This window comes from Muscardinus avellanarius, assembly GCF_963383645.1.
Source record: "Muscardinus avellanarius genome assembly, chromosome: 6".
Lineage (NCBI taxonomy): Eukaryota > Metazoa > Chordata > Mammalia > Rodentia > Gliridae > Muscardinus > Muscardinus avellanarius.
Genome location: NC_137791.1, coordinates 77373013 through 77394603, shown reverse-complemented (window position 1 = coordinate 77394603; position 21591 = coordinate 77373013). Strand labels below are relative to the sequence as shown.

Sequence of the window (21591 nt, the reverse complement as noted above, 5' to 3'; positions counted from 1 at the left end):
TCTAGAACATGAAGAAATAAGTATAGTGGGCAGAGTCTGGAGCTAAAAGTGGCAAAACCCATGTTCTATCCTGTGCTCCGCTCCCTTGCCACAGATCATGACAATGCTGATGATCACAAAGGATTGGGGTGTGTGGGGGGCCTTTCCAGGATGACGGCTCCAAGAGCCTAAAACTAAATGTGCACATTCATTCTCCTTAACCAACTTTTAATTTTGATGGTGGTTTATGGGCTAGCCAAGGACTTTTTGGAATGAAAATATCAAATGTGAGTTTAAGCTGTCAGTATTAATAATCATGACACAAATATGGGATTAATATGTTTTTGGTTTTCTTCTGTATAAGAAATTCATCTAAATGTGCACATCATTAACTAGTGTCACAGTATTTAAAAATTGCTTCTTCATGGTCAGTTATATCCTGAAAATAGGACTGAACCAATGAGTATGCACTGGCCTATCAGTTTCATTAGTGTGGATAAGTGGATACACACAGAACAAGATGTACCAGTTATGTAGTTAAAGATTAATAAATTCTAAGAATCCAGACATTTTGCATTATATTCTGTTTTTCACATTTTGGTGACTTAGGATATCTAAAGTTTCTATCTTGACTTATTAAAAAGTTGAGTTTAATGAACTGCCCCTTCAAGAAGGTATATACTTGTAATCCCTGTACTTGGAAAGCTGAGATAGAAAAATCACAGGTTCAAGGCCAGCCGCGGCAATTTATTGAGGCCCTTAGCAACTTAGTAAGACCCTGTTTCAAAATTTAAAAAATTTAAAAATAGGGTTGGGGCACAGCCCAGAGGTAAATGCCCCTGGGTTTAATCCCCAGTACAAAAAAAGGGGGGGCATATCACATATTGCTTTAATGTAAAGGGAAGAAAAATGGGAGAACATAAAGCAATTTATTACCTCCATATAGAGATGAGAAGCAATGTAATAGAAATCCATGATTATTTTTCTTTGCTTATAGTTAAATCCAATTTTAAACAAACAAAAATTTCCTTAGAATGATTAATTTGTTATGAAACTTTATAAGCATTTTGCCAGATAACCATATAGGCTTCTCCATTAGAAATGAATGGTGAACTTTGAGAGACAAAATGTCCCTAAATGTGTTTGAGTCCTAAACACTGTGATACAGTGATGGTTTCCAATCATCTGCCATTGGTTGCACTGAAAGCCAGGAAATCTCTTGAAGAGACATGCTTCTGCTTCTGGTCCTAAGGGACCTTTCTTTAAAGTACTTTTTGTGCAATCTTTTAATACCCATCATTTTGTCAGCAAAATGATTGTCACAGGAAGTATAGGGCATATTTTTCACTACTCAGTGAATGACAGTGAATCACAAAACCTTGGCAGAAACTGAAAGAACTTAAAAAAAATTTTTAAAGTTACCAAAAGGATTGCCCTAGAAGAAATGTCTCTCTAATCTAGAAAGACTTCTTAAAATCTATGGGTAACTTAAATTACGGGGGGGGGGGGGGGAGATGGATTTCCTGTGTTCATAATTTTGCAATTAATCACAGTATTAATACAGTATCCTATTTGGCAGGGGTGACTGGGGGGGAAAGTCAGTCACTGATTACATTCTCCCAGAAGAATATTTATGCATGAAGATAATTTTGACTAAAAAATAACAGCTAACTATCTACAAATCTCAGAACTAGAACTTAGTTCTACTCTACATTAAATCTTTGTACTTATCCTCAGCAACTTTATGCATTCTCTTGGTTTACAAAGTATAACTTACAAATCCTAGGAGCTTATCGCTGTAAGCTCATGTACCTTCCCCAGTCCCTTTCCTTTTTGATTCCTACCTATATAAAAGTAGTCAGAAGACTGAGCTGTTTTCCTGGAGGAATTATGAATAAAAGATTAGCATGAAATACAATATACTTTGTCTTAAAAAAGGAAGTCAGATGCATGTGAGTGATATATTGAGACGAGGCTATCATTTTACCCTGGGTTCCAAACTCTTACTTTTGTTTGGGGAGTGAAATAGAGAGGAATACAACAGAAAGCAGTACATTTGTATTATGAGCACAAAGTTTGTTGAATGAAATATACTGAATAAGGTTAAACCAGGTAGCATTGACAAGAGGTGAAGAGATATTATATATACAGGTGTCACAAAACTCTGTTGCTACCAGAACCCAACAACAACAACAAAAAAATAGCTATACAATATTATTAAATACTTGGTAGACACATGAAAAAAAGTTTCAGAGACGACGTGATTTTTGAAAGCCTAAAGGTCAGCCACGCCAGCCTGGTCTTTACCCTCTGGCCTGAACACGCTCATCACTTGCCGACACTGTGTCTTCTCTCTCCTCTAATGGATGAGGAGCTTGTGAGGATGTGGGGTTTCCGGTCTCAGTCCAGGCCAGGACAGCCCACGTGTCCCAAGCTCAGGAGATGGTTCAGTTCTGTTAGGTTCGTATGAGAGGCGCTCTTTCATCTTCTGTTCCCTGAGACACAAGCAGAGACAGAAAAGTCAGGTGTTCATGTCAGAAACTTCACCCCAGATATAAAAGTTGGGGTGGGAGTGGAGGAAAGAGGAAAGTCCAAAAGGGAGGTGGTTCATCCCACTCATCTTCTCTCTGGGCCTGTTGCTTCTTGTTCTCTAAGATGCAGACCTGGCCTTACCCAGGAGGCCTTCTCTGCCCACTCCCACCCTGTGCCTTCTCCGTGTTGGCCCAGGACACTTATCATATTCTACTGATCTTTGCCTCCTTCCTGATGTAAAACCTACTGGGAACACTTGTCTCAGAGGCAGCAGGTGTTCCGTAATGGTTCTTGAATACATGAAGATGGTTACTTGTAGGAGCAGTTATGAATATTTCCAAGAGGTTTCATTTGGATTTGTGAAAACTTCAGTGACTGCCCAAATTCAGACTAGAAGATCCACAAATAGAAATGGCTAAAGAGTCTGCCTCATTGAAATTCAGGTTAAAGTGACAACCTGGGTTAACAGACATAGTGGATGAAGGAGGAAGGGGTGGTCCTGGAAATTGATATTACTCATACAGTTTCATATTTGCTCAGACACTTACTTTAGGGGGCTAAGAGAGGGTAAGAGCATTTGTTGTGAAAAGGGAAGGTGCTAAGCACTTAAGAAGGGATTGTACAGAAATCACTCAGTTGAGGTATGTAGACTCTTGGCTATATAGAAACGCCAACCTAACTCTGTTCATCTCGTCCCTCCTGGAAAGTGCCACTCACACGTGTCAGTCTTTTAATATGCAACAGTGCCTCAATCATACCTTCTGACACATCAAGTATTCTTTCTAAGCAGGTATCTGGCTGCCTTACTCTATAGTATTGGAGTTATTTTTAGCATATTTATTTATTTATTTATTTATTTATTTATTTATTTTAGCATATTTAAAAATAGCTAAGGCCCGGGCATGGTGGCACACACTTGTAATCCCAGCATTTGGGAGGCAGAGACCAGAAGATCAGAGTTCACGGACAGCCTCAGCTACTTGGCAAAGCCCTTTGCAACTCAGACCCTTTTTCAAAAATAAAGAGACTAAAAAATAGGGCTGGGGGTGCATCTTGGAGGTACAATGCTCAGTACATCCTCAGTACCACGAAATAAATAAATAAATAAAAATAGCTAAGTTTATTGAGCTGTTACTATATGTTAACACTGGGCCAAATTCTTCATGTTTTCTATATCATCTGATCTCACCCAAACTCCATAGGGCAGGCTCTATTATTCCACTTTATTGTCGAGGAAACGGAGGCACAACTTCTAGGGTCATATGGATGCTCAGTTGCAGAACTAGGATTCAAACCCAGGCAGTCTGACACTAAGCCTGAGTACTCATGTGTTACATATTCTTTCTATTCTTTCAGGTTACTGGGCTTTTTGTTTTAAGATATAAAGTTAACTCCCATGGGCTATATCCAGGGATTCCATTCCCACCAAGAAAGCCCCCAATACTAGAAGTATCATTCCGTCACCCCGCCTTCCTTGACACCCTGTGACACAATGCCTTGCTTACTATTTGGTCCATGAAGTCACTGTTCACCCCACACAGCCACAGCATCTAGCCTCAGGAGCCAGCTGACAGCCCGGCGGTGCAGCATGTGTGGAATTCCTCGGGGAAAGTTATACTCACCTCCTCCATGGATCCCTGCCCTCGGCATGCAAGCCAGGTGAAGATCAAGCCAAAGAACACGCCCAGTGCCATGATGATGTAGGGTATGTTGGTGACAATCAAAGTAGTGTTGATCACAGACTTCAGCCGTCTCGCAGTCTCTTTGTCAATGAGAACACTCTAGAGGAACGAGAACACTTGATGAAGTATCTGAGGGTAACTCTTTTTGAGGGGTACATCCTTCTTTCAAATCATCAAACCGAATTTGGTTTATTGTCTTACTAGCAGGCCAGATATACTGAAAATCCATTTATAATGTAAAAGTACCAGAGAGGAAACTTATTCATTAATATTTTTCTCCTGAGGATCTTTACTGCTCTTAACATAGATTGAAAAAGAGGAAAGTAAGTGTTCAGAAATGCTGAGAGAATGTCTTTTGTATCAGACAATTCCTTCAAAATCTGGCTATTACTCCCTCTAGAGGTTCTCCCTGGCCACCTGAGGCCTAGTATCAGATCCATTTCCTAAGCTTCCTCCTCATTCTCTGGAACCTCCCTTGTTGTCTTTGCACTCCACGGTCATTTACCTGCTTGTTTCCCAGGGACTGTGCAGTCCCTGAGGGCAAGCCATCTCATCACCTCCATATTGAGTGTAGAGCCCATCACAGGCCGGGTGTGAGTGGTGGTGTATGCCTGTAATCCTAGTACTTGGGAGACTGAGACAGGAGGATCTCAGGTTTGAGGACAACTTTAGCAACTAGTGAGATGCTCAGCAACCTAGCAGGACCCTGTTTCGAAATAAAAAAAATTTAAAAAATAGAGCTGGAGGTGTAGCTCAGGGGCTGAATGCCCCAGGGTTCAATTCTTTCTCTTTCTCTCTCTCTCTCTCTCTCTCTCTCTCTCTCTCTCTCTCTCTCTCTCTCTCTCTCTCTCTCTCTCACACACACACACACACACACACACACACACACACAGTATGTGCCCAATTAATACTGGATGGTTATATGAATAAATGAAGTACTCTAAAAATGTATAACATATTGTTTCTCTCGGTTCCATCTATAGTAATTAGGACCAGATGGCTCCAAGAAAGTGTTCAGATAAATTTCGGGAGCTAACCAGAATTCCAGAGAGTATTACTGAGGAATGTAACATAATACTTTTCTTTTCTTTATTGTGATACAGAGGATTGAACCCAGGGGCATTCTACTCCTGACCTACACCCCTAGCCCTATTTTATTTTTATTTTGAAACAGGGTCTCACTAGGTTGATGAGAGTCTTACTGCTTACTGAAGCTGTCCTCAAACCTGTGATCCTCCTGTCTCAGCCTTCCAAATATTGGGATTACAAGCATGTGCCACATGACCTGGCTTTAGAATAACACTTTTTGGTATGCAGTACAGAGGAATTATTATCTGGTGTTCTAGGTGAGGTATCTAAAGAGCCTAATTTCATATGGGCAACAATTCTGACTGAACCTAGACTTAATTTGCATTAGACTGAGTCGGGGCAAGTTTCATGGCAGTTCTTTCAATGACTGGCCAGGTTCCTCAGAGTCAGTCTTCTCCTTGGTAAAAAGATGCAGGGCCAGCAGTCTTCAAGGTCACTTCCAGGTCTAATATTTCACTTTTTCCAGAGAAGAGAAAAATCAAGCTTTTTCTAGGAGGCAGCAAATGCAAAAGGTTTCACTCCATGTTCCTGGTTTCAATCTGGTCTCTAACAAAGAAGCAAAGAAAAGCCAGGGATGGAGAGTACTTCAAAATGCCACTACCATGAGGTCAAGCTGGCAGAAAAGGGCCTATCACCATCACAGCCCTCCCCACAAACACCAACAATGGTGATCCAGGAGCAATCCCAGGGAGGTCCATCAACTGGCAAATACTGTTGGGATTTTTTTCCTATGAAACAATAAAGCCTTGTTTTAGAACTGAATCACAAAGTCTTCAAGAATTTATAAAGGTAGCCACCAGTGTCATGCTAAATGAAGGAGAAGGAGGAGGAGGAGGAGGAGGAGGAGGAGGAGGAGGAGGAGGAGGAGGAGGAGGAGGAGGAGGAGGAAGATATCAGCCTGCACCTATAGTATGATTTCAACAATGTAATAATGAAACTAGGAAAAGGCTGAGAAGCAACAAACATCTGAATATGTCAACTGTATTTGTCTCTAAGAGATAAGTTTATCAGTAGTTTATTTTTTTAATTGTTAGTATTGATGGAGAATGAGCCCAGGGACATTCTACCTCTGAGCTACACCCCCAGCCATTTTTATTTTTATTTTGAAACAGGGTCTTGCTAAGTTACAGAGTGCTAGCCTCAAACCTTTGATCCTCCTGTCTTAGCCTTCCAAATCCTGAGATTACAGGCATGCGCCACCATACCCAGCTAGTGGTTACTTTTTGTAAACTTCTACTTTTTTTTTTTTTTTTTTTTGGTGGTACTGGGGTTCCTGGAAGCCCTTCTACCTCCGGGCTACACTCCCAGACCTATTTTTACATTTTTATTTGGAAACAGGGTCTCCTAATCTGCACGATCCTCCTGTCTCTGCCTCCCAAGTGCGGGGTTTACAAGCGTGCACCACCATGCCCAGCAAACTTCTACTTTTTTATTTTGTCATTTCCCAGCAGCTCTATAAAAGGCATAGGTTAAAAAAAAGTGTACATCCTGGGCGTGATGGTGCATGTTTGTAATCCCGACGGTTGGGAGGCGGAGAGAGGAGGATCTCACAGGTTCGAAGCCAGCCTCACTGGCTTAAGAGACCCTGTTTCCAAATAAAATATATATAAAAAAATAGGTTTGGGAATGTAGCCCAGAGGTAGAAGGGTTCCATCCTCAGTACCACCAAAAAAAAAAAAAAAGTATACATTAAAATTTTAAGTTGCCATTGGAAATAAATTTATAACAGTAAAATGAAACAAATTTAAAAATACATTAGGCAGGTTTATGAAGAGTGATTTAATTTTTTCTTGAAAATCTGTTATTAAAATTTCTATAAAGAATAAGTATTTTAAGGGAACAGAAAAAAATATGAAAACACTTGTTAATAACAGAAGACTGCTATTGAGAATTCATTGAAGGAGAAAACATACATTTTTTTTTCATCCTCAAAACTGGGTGAAGAGAAGGGGAAATTGAGAGCTATAAATACAGTAAATATGATATGTGGTTTAGAAAAGCATTTATCACAGGGGTCTTAAACTGGCAGGGTTTCAAAAAAGGAGATAAAGCAGGTCATAACCCAACATCTGTCTGAGTTCTGGCCGCTCATCCTGCCTTGAAAAAGCTCAACACTGCTTCATTTCACTCTCGTATTTCATTTCCCATGTAATCAGTTACCCAGAAAGGAGTTTTACCCAGTCAGTGTTCTTGAGGGAAAAAAAGTCTGTCATTTCTTCTCTTCCCTCTCCTCCCTTCCCCCCCTCTCTCTTCAGTACTGGAGTTTGAATCCAGGGGCATTCTACCTCCGAACTACACCCCCAGCCCTACTTTTTATTCTTAATTTTTGAAACATGGTCTCACTAAGTTTCAGTCTGAGGCTGGCCATGAGCGAACCTGTAATCCTCTTATCTCAGCCTCCAAAGTCCTGGGATTCCAAGTGTGTACCAACATGCCGGCTTCTTTCTGTCATTTCCCCAAATCAACTCCCAGATACCAGCAGAACCATGTAAACATTGAGAAAATTTGTGAAGACAAATAGAGATTAAACAACCATTGCTGGGTGTGGTGTCACAGGCTTGTAATCCCAGTACTTGGGAGGCTGAGACAGGAGGATTGCAAGTTTGCGGGCAGCCTCAGCAATTTAGTGAGGCCCTCTACTCTGAAAATCTATTTTGGAACTCTGTTTAAAAATAATAATAAAATAGGTCTGGGAGTATAGTTCAGAGGTAGAATGCCTCTGGGTTCAATCGCAGTACCACCAAAAAAAAAAAAAAAAAGAAGAAGAAAAACAAGAAAAATATTACCTTTTGCTGGGCACAGTGATACACATCTATATTCTTAGTTAATCAAAGGCCGAGACAAGAGGATGAAAAATTTGAGGCTTGCCTGGGAAACTTAATGAGACTGTCTCAAAAAATAAAAAGGACTGGGACTAGAGCTCACTGATAGAGCATTTCCTAAAAGGTGTTAGGCCAAGGATTCTATCCCCAGCACTGCTCCCCCCAAAAAAGTTTTCTTTCCCTCCTTTTTTGTATCTTAAATTACACCTAACTACAATAAAAGAAACCATAATGGAAGTTTTCCAAAGTGGGACAGCTGAAACGTACCTGTGGTTCCCTCCCTCTCAGGACTTACCTCGTTGAGATACATCACTGGGAAAACCATGGTTCTAATGTCTCCTGTTTCACTGCAAAGACAAATAATGACATTGTTTTGTAGATGTCCTCATTATGATAGCACCCTTACCATCATGACTGACATGTTTACATGAAAAGAATCAAGAGAAACATGTTTCTATGAAACATGTTATACTTATTAAATTACTTCTTAGTTATCTTTGCAAACACAAAAGTCAGAAGTTAGATTCCAATGGGTCAGCCTAGCAATTCCAAAGGCTATACTATCTCCTTTGTAGTATTTTATCAAAACATAAGCTACTAGCCACATGTGGTGGTGCATGCCCATATTCCCAGTACTTGGGAGGTAAGACGGCAGGATTGCAGGCGGTTACATGAGGCTGAGCAATGCTGCCATCCCTCTGAGAGTTTTGTAACTAGACCGCTTAAATTGTGTCTCTGAAACTGAGCACCTCCAGTGTGCCAGCTCTGCACTGGGTGTTTTGAGGACACTATTTTATTTAATTCTTACAGCAATCACATGCAGTAGGCATCATCGCTGTCCCAGACTTATAGACGAGAAAACTGCAGCTCAGAGAGGTGAGGTAATTTGCCCAGGGTCACAGGAGTGAGTGGCAGAGCCTGGATTGTTGATTCCATTTTGATTCTAAGGTTCCAGATCCTAACAACTAAAGTATACTGTCTCAGAAATACATGCACAAGTGACAACATGCCTTTATTTTTTTAATTTTTAATTTTTTGTGGTACTGGGGATGAAACCCAGAGGCTTTCTACCTCTGGGCTGTACTCTCAGACCTATTTCACTTTTTTTTTTTTAAATTTGGAAACAGGGTCTCACTAAGTTGCTGAGAGCCTCACTAAGTAGCTGACGCTGGCTTCGAACCTGCTCGATCCTCCTGTCTCAGCCTCCCAAGTACTGGGATTACAAGCGTGCGCCACCATGCCTTACTCTTTCACTTTTGAAATGGAGTCTCACTCTGTTGCCGAGGCTGGTCTTGGCTCAAATGATCCTCCTTCCTCAGCTTCCCAAGGAGCTGGGACCACAGGTGCCACCACAGTGCCCTGCTGACAATATACATTCTTGCAAATCACGTTTGCATCTTAGAAAGAACCAAAACAAGTGGAATTAAATTTGGTGAATTCAAGAGCCGGGCATGGTGTCGCACGCTTATAATCCCAGCGTTCAGAAGGCTGAGACCGGAGGATCAGCGGTTCATGGAGAGCCTCAGCTACTTAGTGAGGCCCCCCACAACTTAGGGAGACCCTGTTTCAAAATAATAAAATATAGGGCAGGGGTGTAGCTTGGAGCTCGATGCCCCTGGGTTCCATCCCCAGACCCACACCCACACAAATTTTTTTTTTTAGTGAGTTCAAGGGGGGAAGCAAACCAAGACTAAGGAGATGGACAGATTTAAGACAGTATATATAGTGTTGCTTTAAGTTAACATCTGTAAAGTACTTGGAACGACACCTGATAGCACCTTGTAAGCATTTGATTAAACAAAACAAGCCGGGCGTGGTGGCGCACACTTATAATCCCAGCATTCGGGAGGCTGAGACAGGAGGATCATGGTTCGCCAACAGCCTCAGCTACTTGTTGAGGTCCTCTGCAACTTAGTGAGACCCTATTTCAAATTAAAGAATAAAAAATAGGGCAGGGGGTGTAGCTTGGAGGTCAAATGCCCCTGGGTTCCATCCCCAGACCCGCAAAATAAATACATACATACATACATACATACATACATACATACATACATAAAAAGAAACAAAATAAACAAAACAAGTATATTCCAAGAGGCTCCCATGAAAAACACTGATGGTAACTCATCCTTGAAGGGCAGCAGTGAGCAGTTAGAAAAAGGAGCTGTCCTCCTCAAGATACCACCAGAAGTCAGTGAAGCAAAACTAGTCTCTCGGCTACTTTGCCTGTGTAGAAAAAAGCAAAACTTACATAAAGTCATCTGATTTTTTGACATAAATGTTGATTTGGAACCGCTTGGCTGCTCTTAGGATAATTCCAGTCAACTGCAAATCAGAAGTAAAAAGAAAACATTAGGATTTATAAAACCAAAAACATATTTTCTTTTTTTTTTTTTTTCAGTTCTGGGGATGTAACCCAGGGGCATTCTACCTCTGAGCTACACCCCAGCATTGTTTTTTATTCTTTATTTTGAAACGGGATCTCACTCAATTGTTGAGAGCCTTACTAAGTAGCTGAGGCTGACTTCAAACCTGTGATTCCCAGTCTCAGCCTCCCAAGTACTGAGATTACAAGTGTGTGTGTCACCATGCCTGGCTTTTTTTTTTTTAACGAATTATATATTTTTATTTTATTTTGTATTAGTGCGTTATGCTTATATGTAACAGTGGGATTTGTTGTGACATATTTGTACATGAACATAAAATAATTTGATCAATTGCATGCCCCGGTAAAACCACAAACATAATATTCTCAATAAGAAATCATTTCTGTTTGGTTTTGATAAACAGGTGGTCACACTGGACAGACAGACTGGTACAAGGAGAAACTGATCCCCAGAAGAGAAAAAGTATTGATTGTGTGGGATAAACCAAAGCTTTCATATGGGTGTGAATCCTTGGGAGGTTTTTGTTTTGTTTTGTTTTGTTTTGTTTTTTGGTGGTACTGGGGTTTCTGGAAGCCCTTCTACCTCTGGGCTACACTCCCAGACCTATTTTTATATTTTTATTTGGAAACAGGGTCTCTCAAGCCAGCGCGGCTGGCTTCGAACCAGCACGATCTTCCTGTTTCCACCTCCCAAGCATGGGGATTACAAGCGTGCGCCACCACGCCCATCTTGTTTTGTTTTTTTGGTAGTGTAGATTGAACTCAGGAACATTACCTCTGAGCTACACCCCCATCCCTATTTTATTATGTTAAAACAGGGTCTCACTAAGTTGTGGAGGGCCTCACTAAGTTTCTGAGGCTGGCCACGAACTTGTGATCCTCCTATCTTGTGTAGGGATTATAAGCATGTACCATCATGCCAGGTTTTGGGAGATCTTCGAAAATTCTGATTCAGTTCAGTTGCCCATTTTTGATTGGGTTATTTGTGTGTTTTTTTTTAGTGTTGAGTCTTTTAAGTATTTTGTGTATTCTCAATATTAGTCCTCTATTAGAGGAATAGCTGGCAAAGACCTTCTCCTATTCTGTAAGCTCTCCCTTTAGACTCTTGATGGTTTCCTTTAATGAGTAGAAGGTTTTTAGTTTAATGCTATCCCGTTTATTAATTCTTGTTTTAATTTCCTGTGTTTTGGGGAAGTGTCTTATTGAGGAAGTGTCTACCTGTGTCTATATGTTGGAGTGTTGAACCTATGCCCTTCTCTATAACTTTAAAGTTGCTGGCCTGATTTCCAGGTCTTTGATCCATCTTGAGTTGACTCTTGTGCAGGGTGAGAAGTAAGGATTTAAATTCCATTTTTCTACAAATGGATAACAAGTATTCCCAATACTATTTGTTGAAAAGGCTATCTTCTCTTCAACATATGTGTTTGGCACCTTTGTCAAAAATCAATTGGTTATAAGTGTTTGGATTTGTTTCTGTATCTTCTGTTTCTCTGGTCTATGTGTCCATTTTGTGCCTGTATCATGCTGTTTTTATTGCAAGAGTTCTGTAATATAATTTGAAGTTAGAAATTGTGATGCCTCCTACATGGTTCTTATTGCTGAGAATTGCTTTGGCTATTCTGGGTCTTTTGTTTCTCCATATGGAATTTATGACTGATTTTCATAAGTCTGTGAAGAATGACACTGGTATTTTATTTATTTATTTATTTATTTATTTATTTATTTATTTAGGTGGTACTGGGGTTCCTGGAAGCCCTTCTATCTCTGGGCTACACTCCCAGACCTATTTTATATTTTTATTTGGAAACAGGGTCTCTTAAGCCAGTGCAGCTGGCTTTGAACCTGCGTGATTCTCCTGTCTCCGCCTCCCAAGCACAGGGATTACAAGAGTGCGCCACCACGCCCGGCAACACTGGTATTTTGATAGGGATTGCATTGACTCTGTAGACCACTTTTGGTGAATGGCCATTTTGAGAATATTTATTCTGCCTACCCAAGAGCAAGGGAGAGCTTTTCATCTTCTAAGATATTTTTAAATTTATTTCTTTAGTGTTTTATAATCTTTGTTGTAGAGATCTTTTACTTCTTTGCTTAAATCAATTCCTAGGTATTTTATTGTTTTTGAGGATACTGTAAATGGAATTGTTTTCTGGATTTCTTTCTCGGAGGATTCATGGTTGGTATATAGAAAAGCTTCTGAACTTTTTTAGATTGATTTTGTTTCCTGCTATTCTTCTGAATTTGTTAGTGAGCTCTAAAAGTCTTTGGTTGAGTTTTTTTTGATCTTCTAAATATAAGATTACGTCATCTGTAAGTAGAGATAACTTTAGTTCTTTTCCTATTTGAATTTCTTTGATATCCTTCTCTCATCTCATTGCTCTGAATCTTGAGGACTATAATGAAAACAAGTGGTGATAGTGGGCATCCTTGTCTTCTTCCTAATTTTAAAGGGAATCCATGGCAGTTTTTCCCCATTCAATATGGCCAATAAATACATGAAAAAAAAAATCAACGTCATTAGCAATCAGGGACATGTAAATCAAAACCACACTGAGATTCCATCTAACCCAAATCAGAATGGCAATCATTAAGAAGCCAAACAACAATAAATGCTGGCGAGGATGTAGGGAAATATAAACTCCTCTATACTGTTGGTAGGACTATTAGTGTAATCGCTTTGGAGATCAGTGTTAGATTCCTCAGGAAACTGGGAATAGATCCACCGTATGCTCTAGCTTTACCACTCCTGGGTATCTTTTCAAAGGGACTTAAATCAGAAAATAATGGAAATATATACATATCCATGTTTATAGTTGTACAATTCACAATAGTCAAATTATGAAACCAACCTAAATATCCATCAACAGATCAATGGATTACAAAATTATGGGATCTACACACAATGGAATTTTATTTAGCAATAAAGAAGAATAAAACTATATCATTTGCAGGAAAATGCACCTAGAGAACATTATGTTAAGTGAGATTTGTCAGTCATAGAAAGTGAAGGGTCATATGTTTTCGCTCATATGCACAAGCTAGGGAGTAATGTGGGTACCAGAGGGGCTTCAGATAATGGAGGAGAAACTTCAGCGGAGGGAGGGAGGTGTTCTAGGAAAGGGGATGGATCAGTGAAGGCATCACTTCCATTGACATTGTGTGCATATGTGAGAACCAATGTCAATGTCAATAGCTTGTATGGGAAAGCAGGGGGAGGGGGAGGGAGCCAGGGTCATGAGAGTGACATACGTGCACACAGTGGTTGCCAAGCGCTCTGTACATGTATGCCACTGTCATTATAACTACATTATGATGTAAGACCATAATGCACTAATAAAAGTATAAAAAGGAATTCTAATTGAGTAAGTCAGGGTGGGGCCTGAACTGGGCATTCCTAACAAGCTCCAGGACATTGCCAGTTTGCCTAGAAAAGCCCAAGAAGACTCATGAGGAGGGAGAACCTACCGATCCCCTGTCACTGCTGGATGTCGGGTGGGTGTCTGGACTGAGAGGAGGATGGGGGGTGGTCCCTGCCAGAGAATGGCGCCCAAGTCTCAGGTCACACAGCAGAGCCCAGGAAGGGCGGCTGCCGCAGAGCTACGGTTCCAGGACTGCGCCTATCCCTTGGCGACAGGCACCACTCTGGATTTGGCCAATGAAAGAGAACTAATTGATGGCTGAGAGAGAAGGGAGAAAGTCATACATAATCTCTTTCACCAAAGGATGAGATCATTGGTTTCTCAGATACAGATATGACAGTGTATCTAAGACTGAAAGGCCCATCGCATCCAGTGCTAAAAGAAGGCTCATGCTTTTCTTTATTCCATGGTGTTCAAAGTCCAGACAATGAAGATAATCTGATCTTCAAGTTAGCTTCTCCAGTGAGAGAGTCTCATATTGTGAAATTATTTTTCTATCATTTTAACAGGGTGTTAATTTTCTCTTCTATGAATATAGAATTGAAGTGTATGTATATCCAATACATTTTATTTGTACTAGGAATTGAACCCAGGGGTATTCTACTTCTGAGATATACCTCATCCCTCTTTGATTTTTATTTTGAATAAAATAAAAATTTGTCTTGTTAAGTTGCTGAGGGTCTTGCTAAGTTGCTGAAGCTGGCCTTGAACCTGTGACCCTTCTGTGGCCCTCCCAAGCACTGGAATTACAGGTGTGAATCACCATGCCCAGATATTAAATACTTTTAAAATTCATGATATCATAATAAACCCTCAAAACTTCCAGTAGAAGAAAGATTGCCAAAGAAACTGAAGCTAATATGCATATTTAAATTTCAGCCAAAATATTCCTGGTGGTGAGCAAGTAGAAATATTTTCAGCCTTACTGATCTGTACCCCAAAGGAAAAGGGTACATATATTCAGGTCTAGGATTGGCAACAGAAGATTGACGAGCCTGATCTTAGGCATTGCCAATTACTGAATTTTCCTTCCTTCCTTGGGGGTTAGCTGGTATTTCTGCAAATTAGATTCACAGAATTCACCCTTCTAATTACAGAACTGTGAGACCATGCCTCAAGTTGCACTGAGCTACTTTCTCCTCCACTTGAATATATATATATATATATATATATAATGTAAAAAAGACAGAATGTTTCTTCAGAATGCTCAGGACTAGACTAGTGAATGCTTCATATACAGAGTAAAATATGTGCTCCTTTACCAGGAAGACATGTGTACTTACAGGGTTAATGTCCACAAATGTCTCATGATCTTCCTTATTTGGATGCATGCCTTTTATGGCAGAAATGAATTTCTCATCTGCTTGGTAAAAGTGTGGGAAAGACATAATAATGGGCGCACCTGCATTTAAAGGGAAACATAAATGAGAGATGATGTTTATAAAACCTAATTATGTATATAAAACTCCTGAGGGAAAACTAGGTTCCTAAAGAAAAAAAGAAAAGCCATATATACATAAGTAAACTTGAGGAGGTTGAAAGGCTAATACCTCCTATTTCAAGATTTATACTTCAATGTCTGCCATATACAGTGGTAAAACAATAGGCTAAAAAGAAAACTGGTAGTGCTGGGCATGGTGGTGCAGGGTTGTAATGCTGGTCCTTGGGGGACTGAAGCAGGAGGATCAGAGTTTCAGGGACAACCTCAGCTACTTAGCAAGGCTCTTGGCAACCTAGTAAAACTGTTTCAAAATGATTTTTAAAAAGTAAAAAAGGGCAGCTGGGTGTGGTGGCACATGCTTGTAATCCCCGCGCTTGGGAGGCTGAGACAGGAGGATCGCACGGGTTCGAAGCCAGCCTCAGCTACTTAGTGAGGCTCTCAGCAACTTAGTGAGACCCTGTTTCCAAATAAAATCTTTTTTTAAAAAAGGTCTGGAAGTATAGCCCGGAGGTAGAAAGCCTCTGGGTTCCACCCCCAGTACCACCAAAAAAGAAGAAAAAAAAAGTAAAAAAGGGCTAGGGGTGTAACTCAGAGGTAGAATTCTCTGGGTTTAATCCCTAGTATTAATAAAAATTCTAGCAAGGATTTACTCAGAGATAAGGGTTTTATAAAAAGCTTGTACCCTTTCGGAGCCCTAGTTTCCACAGGTATAAAAAGAGAACACAAGCCGGGCGTGGTGGCGCACACTTGTAATCCCCGCGCTTGGGAGGTGGAGACAGAAGGATTGCGCAGGTTTGAAGCCAGCTGTGCTTGTAATCCCAGGATTCGGGAGGCTGAGACCTGGAGGATCGCGGTTCATGGACAGCCTCAGCTACTTAGTGAGGCCCCCTGCAACTCAGTGAGACCCGGTTTCAAAAAAAAAAGAAAATCTCTCTCTCTCTCTCTCTCTCTCTCTCTCTCTCTCTCTCTCTCACACACACACACACACACACACACACACACACACACACACACGCACACACACGCACACGATTTTCTTTTATCATTCGATAGCCATATTACAAAAACCATTTTTCCCGGAAGGTCAGAATGGTTGTTTCTGGCACCGTCTTCTGTTGCACTCCATCCTTCTGTGTCCTCTAGACACCATAACCACGGCCCCTCTCCAAGTTCTTACCATTCTTGCAGATGCTGACATTCAAGACTCCTGAGCCCAGGCAGTTCCCTTCAGGTAGACAGAAGCCAGCATTTTCTGAGGTATTGGCTAATATTTCTGCAGGCACCTTATACCGAAAAGCAGGCAGTCCCTGTACGCTCTCATAGTCGCTGAAAGTGATATACACTGACCTGTCAAGACATAAGAACAAAAGATCAATTTAGATCCCAGTCAGCATAATCCTCCCCAAATCTAAAGTTAGCAACAGTCCTCAGGTCCTGCACGGCCAAAAGCTTATGGGGATTATGAAAAATGAAGATGCAAAAGAATGCTTGAGGAGTCGACTTCCGGGAAGATGGCGACCGAGAAAAGTGGGGCTTAAGAGCCCCGCTAACAACAAATCTCCATTACCACAAAATCAGCGCCTTTCAAAGCCAGAAAACAACATCACCAGAGAAACAAAAAAATCACCAGGCTCCAGAGAGAAAGCGGACTGAGAACAGAGCCACAGAGGAGATCCTCACGCCCGAGGACGCGGCAGCAGCGCCATACTGCTGGCGGCACCAGCGAATTCACGGGACGGCCACAGCAAGCCGAGGGGAGCCGCTGCGGAACAGCCAGGCAGGATTTCTCGGTGCAGAGGGCATCTAAAGCTCCCAGTGGCTGAGCTCAGCACACGCTGCAGGGATTCAGAGTGGAAATCAAAACCAAGAAAAAAAAAAAAACGCCAGCCCCATAGCCGAGGGCGTAGCAACGGCGCCATATTGCCACCGGCGGCAACAGTACTGAATTCAGTACAGCTACATCTGCGTACTCAAGAACAGTGAGTCAAATTGTGGGCCACAGCGGAGAAATCCCAGTACTGTACTCACTGGGACTTGACCCAGTGGGAGAGGGGCGGTGGCAGTGATATCACACCATAGGAGAACGTGCAACCTGGCACCCCCCACAGTCTAAAGCAGCCTCTATCAACTCTCTGGGTCGGAGACTCTGTGATACAACCCAGTAAAGGAGTAGTGGGGTCTGAGATACTACAGACTCGAGATCCAGAGCACCTTAAGTGAAGTCATAGTGACCCAAGGGAAGAACCCAGAGAAGGCACAAACTTCCGAAATCATGGGAAAGAGGAATAATACTGGAGCAATGAATGCTCACAACCCCACAACATCAGAACCCGATAAAACAGAAAATCAGAGATTTCTAGAAGATCAAATCAGGAAAATAACTGTAGAAATAATAGAGGTGCTTCGAAAAGAACTCAGAGAGAGCCAAAAAGAGATAAAGGATGCAATTAATGAAGTACAGGCCTCAATTCAAAGCACAAACAACCGATTAGACCACATGGAGAACAGAATCTCGCTCTTAGAAGATGATCATTCCAAAAATGAACGCATAGTTTCTAATCTAGAAAAAAATATCCGACAGCAGGAATCTGATATTGAAGAAATATGGGTCCATCTTAAGAGAGCTAACCTAAGAATAATTGGAATAGAGGAGGGAAAAGAAAGTGAAACCAAAGGGATCAACAATCTCTTCAAGGAAGTAATAGCAGAAAATTTTCCAGACATAGAGCAAGAGGTCGATACGCAGGTCCGGGAAACGTATAGAACTCCCTTTAGACAGGATCAGAGAAGAGGATCCCCACGCCACATAATTGTCAAAATGACCAATGTGGAAGCCAAGCAGAGAATCTTAAAGGCAACAAAAGCAAAGGGCCAAGTGAAATTCAGAGGCAAACCAATTAGAATCACTCCAGACTTCCCAAACCAAGTTATGAGAGCCAGAAGGGCTTGGAGTAACATATTCCCAATTTTGAAAGAAAACAACTTCCAGCCAAAAATTTCCTACCCAGCAAAACTTTCTATCAAATTAGATGGAGAAATAAGAAGCTTCCATGACAAACAGAAACTGAAGGAATTTATGTCTTCAAAACCAGCACTAGAAAAAATACTCAAAGAGATTAACTATAAAGAAGAAATAGGTAACACACACACCAGAACCAGAGAAACAAGATTTTCCATCCAACAGACAACTAAGATTGGTTATCTGTGGAGATTCATTACTTATGTTAGTCTTTTACCTATCTGTAAAGGGTATTGTTTGCCTTTATTGTTGTTAATTTTTAGGATTTCTAGTTGGAATATTAATATACCTTCAGATATAGCATTTGGAAATATTTTATCCCATTCTATTAGTAACTGTTAACTCTGTTTACATTGTCTTTGGATATACAATATGTTTTTTATTTTTTAGGGAGTTTGTATACTCTTCTGTTGCCTGTGCCATTGAAATCATAACCAAGAAATCACTGCCAATTTCAGTGTTGTGAGGTTTTATGACCCAGATTTTCTCCTAAAAGTTTATAGTCTTAAGATTTATATTTAGGTCTTTTATCTATTTTGAGTTAAAATATTTGTATATGGGATTAGGTAAGGGTCCAATTTTATTCTTTTTCATGTAATTATTATTTTTCAACAATATTTAGTTAAAAGATTATTATTCCCGTCACCAAATGTCCGTGGAAACCTTGTCAAAAATAACTTGACAATATAGGGAAGAATTTAGCTCTAGGCTTTTATTTAACTCCAATGGTTTATATATCTGCCTTTAGAATAGTACTACACTGTTTCAATTATTGTAGCTTTATATGGTTTGAAATCAGAAAATATACATCTTCTAGCTTAGTTCTTTTTCAAGATCGTTGTGGGTACCTAGAGTCCATATTCAATATTAGGATAGATTTTTTTCTGAAAAATAAATATATAAATATATGATAGTTTCACCTAAAAAATAGAAAAAATAGATTCTTTGGTAAGAAAGAAAGCAAAAAGAAATATTGAAATGTTATCTTTAAGTCATCAAAAGCTTGGTATCAGACAAATGAAACTGTTATGAGATTATCATTTTTAATTTTTGATAAATTGCTATAATACTAGATGTCAATCACTAAGCCAAGCATGGGAGGGAGGGATAGGGAGAGAATGGGGTGGGGATCAGTTGGGGGCTGACTGGGCAATGTGTGCATGTATGTCTACAAAAGTATGTATCCCACTATGATGTATGAATACAGTGCACCAATTTAAAAAAATAAAAATAAAAATTTGTCTTATTCAAAAAAAAAGAATGCTTGAAAGGTGCTCCACCAACTCACTGTGCGGTAGAGTAGATGAACTGTCATGAGACATTTAGGAGGTGACACTATGGTGATGTCCCAGCAGGCCAAGAAAGAACAATGTGTGGTGAGAAATTAAGAGAGTCACACGGCTGGGTGTGGTGGCACACACTGGTGATCCCAGTACTTGGGAGGCTGAGACAGGAGGCCTCAGCTACTTTGTGAGGCTCTCTGCAATTTTGTGAGACGCTGCGTCTTCTTTGTGTGTGTGTGTGTGGTATTGAACCCAGGGGCATTCCACCTCCGAGCTACCCCCCCAGCCCTATTTTTAGTCTTTATTTTGAAAAAGGGTCTCACTAAATTGCAGAGGGCTTCACTAAGTAGCTGAGGTTGCCCGCAAACCTGTGATCCTCCTGTCTCAGCCTCCCAAATACTGGAGTTACAAGTGTGCACCACCACACCTGGCATGAGACCCTGTTTCAAAATAAAAAGACAAAATAGGGCTAGGGGTGTAGCTTGGAGGTAGAATGCCCTAAGTTCAATACTGAGTACTCAAACAAAAAACAAACACAAAAACAAACCAAAGAGCTTAACAGTGAAGTGGTGGCGTGTGCCTGTAGTCCCAGCTTCTCAGGAGGCTCAGGCAGGAGGATTGCTCAAGTCCAGGAATCTGAGACCAGCCTGGGCAACACAGTGAGACCCCCATCTCAACGAGAAGAACAAGAAAGGGGTGGGGGAGAAGAAATGGAATCTGAGCAGGGTGAGGAAGAGGAAAAGAGAAGAAGGAGTAGGAGAGACGATGATAATATTTAGAATAGATTCACATAAATAAGAGTCCTGTAGACAGTGTGGACATACACCACGACAGTGTGACCAGAGGCAGAGGGAGGGAAGCAGGGCACAGACAGAGCAGGAGGGGAAGAGACAGCAAAGGCCTTGACCAGGCGGGCCCAAGAACTCGGGGAGGGCCACACCAGGTGGGCCTCAATGCTAAGGCACACCGCCATGGCTCCCATCGGTGATGGCCACAAAGATGCCGTCCAGCATGGTCACACTCACCGACCGCACGGCCACTGTTTGTGTGAGCACAGGCCAGGATGTTTACACAGTTTCTCGGCACACCCGTCATTCAGTGACGCATGGCTGTAATTTGATACCCATTTCCCTTTAATAAAAAAGCGTCCGTCCATGTTTGGCCCCAGTCACCTTTTTCAATGGAGCCCGACATCATTCTGCCTTTAGTCCATGCTTTGAGTAGAAACCTGACTGCTCAGCCAGCAGGTGGCTTGCTGGCTTGCTTGCTTATTTATTTATTTATTTATTTATTTATTTATTTATTTATTTATTTATTTATTTGTAGTACTGGGGAAGGAAGCCTTCTACCTCCAGGTTACACTCCCAGACCTATTTTATATTTTATTTGGAAACAGTCTCAAGCCAGTGAGGCTGGTTTCAAACCTGCGCGATCCTCCTGTCTCTACCTCCCAAGCGCAGGGATTGCAAGCCCGGCAGGTGGCTTATTTTAAAAGACACTTTTCCCCCCCTTCTCTCTCCCTACTCTCTCTCCCCCGCAGGGAAAACAAAAAGAATGTTCTTACTGTGTCCTTCAGTTAGTCCACTGACCACAGGAATGAGGCACTGGTGCCAGCGGCTCTGAGGAATGCTCTCAAAGACACCAGTTGGGCACAAATTATGTCCCCCGATAAACACGCCTGACACGTAGTCCTTGGACTTTCCCTTTAAAAAGCCCATTGTTTCTCCTCCAGTGAATGGGAAGGAGCAGTAATATCTGGATGCTGGCCCTCTATACTCCCCACTTGCTGGCAAATCAGTAAAACTTTTTTCTCATAACCATGTCCACAATTATTTGGATCGACATAGGGGAAAAGGACCGAGGTTCTTGTGTCACCCACTGTTTCAAATCTGGTTCTTTGTATTATAATACCACCCCCTTAGGTTTGCATGGTGCTGTTTGA

General features: G+C 41.1%; 1 protein-coding gene across 2 annotated transcripts in view; it reads right to left on the bottom strand.

The window, feature by feature from the left end:
• Window positions 1–2435: 2435 nt before the first annotated feature.
• The window catches only part of SCARB2 (scavenger receptor class B member 2), a gene marked incomplete at both ends in the record, with an annotated part of 75259 nt that continues 56103 nt past the window's right edge, over window positions 2436–21591 (bottom strand). For both annotated transcript variants that reach the window (XM_080697955.1, XM_080697956.1), the window contains 6 exons: window positions 2436–2474; window positions 4134–4292; window positions 8400–8451; window positions 10353–10426; window positions 15190–15308; window positions 16525–16694. In XM_080697955.1, the coding sequence (XP_080554081.1) occupies window positions 2436–2474; window positions 4134–4292; window positions 8400–8451; window positions 10353–10426; window positions 15190–15308; window positions 16525–16694 (613 nt within the window). The remainder of the gene's footprint in view (window positions 2475–4133; window positions 4293–8399; window positions 8452–10352; window positions 10427–15189; window positions 15309–16524; window positions 16695–21591) is intronic.